Below are 7,655 nucleotides of genomic sequence, written 5' to 3'. Positions count from 1 at the left end.
TTATATATTTTTTGATAGCTTTATAATTGGTGAAATTTGTGATAGGTATAAAATTATGTAAACAATAATTATATGTATTCCCTCATTCCAAGAATGAGGGAATACCCAGTTAATCATCTTCATGCCACTTCCATTAATCAATATTATATACATATATATATATATATATATATATATATATATATATATATATATATATATATATATATATATATATATATATATATATATATATATATATATATATATATATAATTGAATCATACACACTCACATACGAGTATTTGCATATATAATACACACGTATGTACACATGGAGCAGAGGTCTATACATTCTACACTAACAGATGATCTACAAAATACAAAACCTACATAAAGATGGCGTCCATAACCTCAGGTGTGTGAGAGAGACTGAGGTAGCTACACCCAAGACTGACTGCCTCTTAGGGCCTACACACCTGCCTCGCCCTACACACCTGTTAATTGAGCGATAATTCTAGATATACCTGCTTGTAAACAGTCGTAAACACCACACATCCTCCGTGTTTTAGCGTCTAAAGAATCCCCCACATCCCCACCAAGACGGAGCAGGAGAGAGGTCAAGACAATGACCCAAGAAGCTTCAACACATCCTGGCTTCTTTGGCTTCAACAAGTGAGGTCCTGGCTTCCTTGGCTCTTCCTGAGGTTTAGAAGTCTAAGATGTCCTGCTGGAACTGCAAGCGGGCCACCTCGCTGAAGATCATGTCTATAGGGGCTGTGGAATCGTACAGGAACGGCGACTCGAAGAGGATAACGATGGTTCCGAGCACTGACGTGACGCCGAAGACCCAGAGGAGTAGTCGGTCGAGTACCATGGCCACAAACGCCCAGTCGTCGTCCTCCTGTTTTGGCGGGAAGAAGGGAGACTTAGTTATATTTGAGTGTTTTGTATGGGGGAGGAGAGAGAGAGGGAGAAGAAGAGAGGGAGAGAGAGAGAGAGAGAAAGAGAGAGAGAGAGAGAGAGAGAGAGAGAGAGAGAGAGAGAGAGAGAGAGAGAGAGAGAGAGAGAGAGAGAGAGAGAGAGAGAGAGAGAGAGAGAGAGAGAGAGAGAGAGAGAGAGAGAGAGAGAGAGAGAGAGAGAGAGAAAGAGAGAGAGAGAGAGAGAGAGAGAGGAAAAAGGATAAAACAACTTGTTCAGATACATTGCCAAATACATATTTCCATGAACACATATGTAATGTGTAAGTGTGGGAGCCCAGTGGCACGTACGTGTGGCACTTCTTCCTTGCCAGAGAGAGAGATATATCAGTGCCAGCCGCACCAACGATGAAAAAAATCAGAAATTAATTACTTTAAATCCTGATGAGTTAATTACGCTCTCACATCCTGAAAAGGTGATTTGGCAGAGAAGAGAAAAAATACTCTTTTGTGCAGATAGTTGATAATGCTCCCCTGTTTGAGACGTATTTGAAATAACTGCACATTATTAAAAAAATGTTTTATAGTTTGACATTATAGTTAACTCATGCATACTCCATGGACCACATGAACTATGGGGGGCATGTGAAGTCCCCATAATTGTGTGATGTTTGCCTGTTAAGCGTCCCATTCTTGGGGTAGTCATCATGACTCGTCTTTAGAGATACTTCTCACTGCTCGGTCATGGATTCTCGTGGTTTAAAAAATGTAATCTCTCTCTCTTTTATTCTAAGCTGTATCACTTATGAACCCATCCCTGCCCTTGTGTGGCAGTGCGCAATAGAAAGTTGTTTTCACATTTCCACACATAAAAACATTGATTGTAACCATGATATATATGTGCTTCAGCCTACAGTTTAGACCTATTGTCTTATGTATGACCCTCTGTCCTGCGTGACAGTGAATACTAGCATTATCCTCAATTTAATAAGACTATCAAAATCCTCAGATTAGGCAAAATTGTAATTAATTTTGTCAATAAAGATGTTAATAATAATAATCTCTTTTCCCTCTTTTTTTTATTTAAATTTATCTTTCTTCGCATTAATATCTTTTTACATAATTTGTATATACTTGGTCTTTTCTTCTATCGAAAATGTTTCATATTCATGTTAAATATTTACCTCAAAATTACATGTAATTATCACTCCACTCCCACTGCCCTCCCCCTCACTATCACTCCACCCCCACTGCCCTCCCCCTCACTATCACTCCACCCCCACTGCCCTCCCCCTCACTATCACTCCACCCCCACTGCCCTCCCTCTCACTATCACTCCACCCCCACTGCCCTCCCCTCTCACTATCACTCCACCCCCACTGCCCTTCCCCCTCACTATCACTCCACCCCCACTGCCCTCCCCCTCACTATCACTCCACCCCCACTGCCCTCCCCTCTCACTATCACTCCACCGCCACTGCCCTCCCCTCTCACTATCACTCCACCCCCCCACTGCCCTCCCCCTCACTATCACTCCACCCCCACTGCCCTCCCCCTCACTATCACTCCACCCCCTACTGCCCTCCCCCTCACTATCACTCCACCCCCTACTGCCCTCCCCATCACTATCACTCCACCCCCACTGCCCTCCCCCTCACTATCACTCCACCCCCACTGCCCTCCCCCTCACTATCACTCCACCCCCACTGCCCTCCCCCTCACTATCACTCCACCCCCACTGCCCTCCCCCTCACTATCACTCCACCCCCACTGCCCTCCCCCTCACTATCACTCCACCCCCATTGCTCTCCTCTCACAACCACTCCACCCTCACTATCACTCCACCCACCTCATCGAACTTATCCTGCTGCATTTGGTGGTAGTGGATGAACTTGACGTTGTGGATGGCTCGCTTTATCTCGAGGGGGTAGTGGGCTTGGGCTTCAGGAGAGATGTGGAAGCACTCCGGAAGGTCCCCGTACGGCGCCTCGAAGATCCCACCGCCCCCAGACATGCCTGGAGCCCCTGGCAATCCGTCTTCGTCGACGTCTCTGCTGGCGCCCACAGACCCCAGTCCGCAGAGTCCTCCAGTCCTCAGACCTCCAGGGCAGCCCCCGCCGCCAGGGGGACGGAGTCCGTTGAATGATGAACCTGACGGGACGAACAGATGAGTGTTGGACCTGGTCATAAAGTGCCATGCCATATGAGCCATCACTCATTGCTAATTACTCATCACTCTTACGCTCATCACACCTATGAGACAATCATAATATTTGCTCCGCCAATGACATTACTAGATGAGAAAGTCGCATTACTCGTCTTAAGAATCTACTAACGTCATCTAGTGACATTAATAGATTCTTAACTATCCTCATTTAAAACTACATTAATTACCAATCTTCGAACATCTTTGAAATCCAACAGTTAATTGCGCCTGTTTGTATTGTGCGACCCATCAATACCCCCTGGAACACTTCAACACCAAAGGATTCCGATGTGCAATTAACCCATATTGATGCAACACTGCAACCCATTAACACGGACTATGTAGGCCACAAACCTCACAAAAACCAACAACAACAACACCCACCTACAACACCCTGCCTACAACATCCACCTACAACACCCTGCCTACAACACCCTGCCTACAACACCCACCAACAACACCCTGCCTACAACACCCACCAACAACACCCTGCCTACAACACCCTGCCTACAACACCCTGCCTACAACACCCCACCTACAACACCCTGCCTACAACATCCACCTACAACACCCTGCCTACAACACCCTGCCTACAACACCCACCAACAACACCCTGCCTACAACACCCTGCCTACAACACCCTGCCTACAACACCCCACCTTCAACACCCTGCCTACAACACCCACCTGGAAACTGTTGCTGCCGCTCCCTGAAGCGCTCTCTGAGGTTGGCCCCGTTGCCGTTCTCCCGAGGGCGTCCCCCAGGAAGGTCCTCTGCTTCCGCCTTCGTCTCGTCCTTCTTCGGGACCCGCATCAGCAGCAGCGGCGGGAGGGTGTCGATGAACAGCTGCAACCACAAACACATGCCCATGTTACGTGACCAGTGCCTCTGACATGGAGACAACTGCAACACATGCCCATGTTACGTGACCAGTGCCTCTAACATGGGGACAACTGCAACACATACCCATGTTACGTGACCAGTGCCTCTGACATGGGGACAACTGCAACACATACCCATGTTACGTGACCAGTGCCTCTAACATGGGGACAACTGCAACACATACCCATGTTACGTGACCAGTGCCTCTAACATGGAGACAACTGCAACACATACCCATGTTATGTGACCAGTGCCTCTGACATGGGGACAACTGCAACACATACCCATGTTACGTGACCAGTGCCTCTGACATGGGGACAACTGCAACACATGCCCATGTTACGTGACCAGTGCCTCTAACATGGAGACAACTGCAACACATGCCCATGTTATGTGACCAGTGCCTCTAACATGGAGACAACTGCAACACATACCCATGTTATGTGACCAGTGCCTCTGACATGGGGACAACTGCAACACATACCCATGTTACGTGACCAGTGCCTCTGACATGGGGACAATTGCTTGAATCGATAATCGCAAAATCCGTTCGTCCAACATCTTGAAAACATATTAATAAATGGCCAGCTACATAGCCGTATAAAGGGCCCTCTTATGTGTGATAAATTTGCTTTCACACTCTTTTTCCATCATATTTGAGGCATTTGATGGTTGAAAGGCTTGGGAAGTTGCATAGCTTGACTTTAGCCCGGCTTTTGATACTGTGCCGAACGAATAAATGCTGATAAATGCATCCACATTGATGCTCCGGATAAAAAATAAAATTCTCTTTTATCCAAACTGAATAATACAAAAAGTCAATGACTGACGTCTTCAAATAAAAGAACGCGTTAAGGAAGCAGGATATAAACGGTGTGTTCAAGAACATAGAACACAGAACACGAAACGCTAGTTTAAAAACTTAATTGCAGATCTGCGGATCTTATTACCAAGAAACATTTGAACCAACATCACTGAAAAAGCTTCAAGCATCACATGGATATCTAAACATATTACACAACTTAAGGGAACCGAGGCTTAGGGAACAGCATTAGTGCCCAGTCGACCAAACCACACACTAGAAAGTGAAGGGACGACGACGTTTGAGTCCGTCCTGGACCATTCTCAAGTCGATTGTAAAACTTAATTGCAGATTATCGACAATCGACTTGAGAATGGTCCAGGACGGACCAAAACGTCGTCGTCCCTTCACTTTCTAGTGTGTAGTTTTGTCAACCTATTTCAGCCACATTATGGTGACTCCTCGTCTGCTTAGTGGTTCAGAACTGACCTTTCTGACCCAGGGGGCGAGGCGATGAGTAGAGGGCTTGCGATAGTGGATATTGAGGACGATGATGGTGACGATGACACTCAGGCCCACCAACAGCATAGTGAAGAGCAGGTACTTGCCCAGGAGCGGCATGGCCAGGGAGGTGGAGGGCATGATCTCCGAGATGAGCAGGAAGAACATAGTCTGGGACAGCAGGATGCTGATGCAGAGCGCCACCTTTTCACCGGAATATGCAGGAAGGTAGAAGACCAGCACCGAGAGGTACTCTAGACTCACACAGGGGATGATGAGGTTCACGGTATAGAAGAGAGTCTTCCGCCGGAGCGTGATGTTGAAGTAGATATCTACGTGAAGGAAGGAGAGAGAGAGAGACACTTATAAGTACTTAGATGACTAGATCTAAGTGTAAGCACGTCTGGGTGATATAGGGAATGTCTCATTGCAAGATTTACTCAGGTCTTTCCAAACTCTAAACTTACCCAATATATATTGTTACTTACCAAATTTTTCGTTTTCAACTTTGTGTTGATGTGTTTAAGGGGGCGTCTGGTTATTATAATGAAAGTTGTTCAATGTCAACCAATATTATTTTTCCAGTTGTATATGAAAAGTGCTTAAATTGTCCCAAGTTTCAGTACTGCAGCGTAAATAGAAAGGGAGTTTTTTTTTTTTTTTTTTTTTTGAACGTTTTTTACACATTTTCAAGTTCACACTTCAGAACACACGTTTCAGATAAAATTATTCTGTGACACTTTTCTGACACATTAGCATATAATAAAGGATTTGGGGATTTAGAATTTCCAAAACATCTTTAGTTTTCCTAATACAAATGTTCAAAGTTCCCCAAAATTTTTTTGCAAATATGGCATGTTTATTGCTATTATAAAATCAATAAATGAACTTAGAGAAAAATGAAAGCCCCCCAATGTAGAGACATGCCCTCCACATATACTGTGTAAGTTTCATGTAAATTGAATAAAAAAAGAATGAGTTTTGTAAACGTTTGTATCAATTGAAAAAAAACAGAAATGAATAAAGTCTAAGGTTCTAAAATCTGTGGCTGGGGTTGAAATCAACCAATTTTCTCCAAAATTGGCATCCTTACAGATAGGCTTACGTACAGTCAGGTGTGTAAGTTTGATGCAAATCGCCCCCAAAAAAATGAGAAAAAAAAATATTAAAAAAAAAAAAAAGAAAAAAAAATTTTTTTTTTTTTTTTTTCCTTAAATTTTTTTTCCAATTAAACTAATAATAATATTTGTTTAATATATGCTATTGTGATAGCAAAGAGTTGTAGTTATGATTTCAGTTGACACTTTTGATTGATAATCGATTTTGACCATTTTTGCATAATTTTCACAACTACTTCAATATTTTTTTTCTCCCTTCCTATTTATGCTACAATGCTGAAACGTGGACCAGATGAAACACTTTTCATATAGAACTTGTCAAAAAAGTTTGATTGAAATCGAATGAGTTTTCATTTTTGCATTTTTGGACCCAGATGCCAACCAGACGCCCCCTTAACACCTTAGTAATACCCCCCCCCCCCGCTGGTTATGCCCATTCATCCACTTGAAAACTTTAGTGATGTCACCCCTCCCCCAGGTGACATCACATGACTTGATAATGGTCCAGGATGGTTCGAAACGTCGTCGTTACTTCATTTTCTGACGTGAGGTGAGGTCATCATGTCACCCCTCACTCTTCACCTTTTTTAGACAATGCAAATCTTAGTATATACGCGGGTGCTTACACATGACAATGGTGAAAATAACAGTCTGCCATTCTTGGATGAACTAATAACAAAAACAGGAACCTCTTTAAGCACCAGTGCATACACTAAGCCTACCAACATAGGATTATGCCTGAACGGTAGAAGTGAGTGCCCCCCAAAGATACAAAGCCAGTGTTCTTAATGCTTAGATTCGTCGAGCGCTTACCCACTGCTCCGAATGGAGCAACATGAGTAGAGAATTTGAAAGAATAACTCAGGTATTGGTGAACAATGGATATAGCAACACGGAAATAAACGCTGCTATAAGAAGACACCTGGACCGATGGTACAATCCTGAACATAGAACAGAAACCACAATACCTCCATTACACACAGAAATCACAACTGCGTGATGCATCAAATGAACAAATCCACGGCCCTTGTGGATTTGTTCACAATGCCTCCAATAAAATTATATTACAAATCAACCATGCACATTGAACATAAAAAAAAGGAAAGAATAATGAAAAAAATAATCCGTAAAGGAGTAAAAAGCATTACTCCTAACCAAAACATAAACCTGATAATATTCTACAAAACCAAGAAGACTTCCGAACTCCTTATCAAAAACAGCCCGAAGCCGACGGAGAACCCTCTACA

General features: G+C 43.7%; 1 protein-coding gene across 1 annotated transcript in view; it reads right to left on the bottom strand.

Annotated features, from left to right (window-relative positions):
* Positions 1-271: 271 nt before the first annotated feature.
* Positions 272-7,655, bottom strand: part of nAChRalpha2 (nicotinic acetylcholine receptor alpha2) — a 343,741-nt gene continuing 336,357 nt past the window's right edge. The window contains exons 6-9 of the mRNA XM_069334668.1: positions 5,279-5,622; positions 3,792-3,951; positions 2,749-3,050; positions 272-883 (exon numbers count right to left, since the gene is read on the bottom strand). Coding sequence (XP_069190769.1) covers positions 689-883; positions 2,749-3,050; positions 3,792-3,951; positions 5,279-5,622 — 1,001 coding nt within the window. The 3' untranslated portion in view covers positions 272-688. The remainder of the gene's footprint in view (positions 884-2,748; positions 3,051-3,791; positions 3,952-5,278; positions 5,623-7,655) is intronic.

The sequence above is a fragment of the Procambarus clarkii genome, chromosome 31 (genome assembly GCF_040958095.1).
Source record: "Procambarus clarkii isolate CNS0578487 chromosome 31, FALCON_Pclarkii_2.0, whole genome shotgun sequence".
NCBI lineage: Eukaryota > Metazoa > Arthropoda > Malacostraca > Decapoda > Cambaridae > Procambarus > Procambarus clarkii.
Note: the sequence above shows the minus strand (reverse complement) of the source record. Positions and strands in the feature narration are given on the sequence as shown.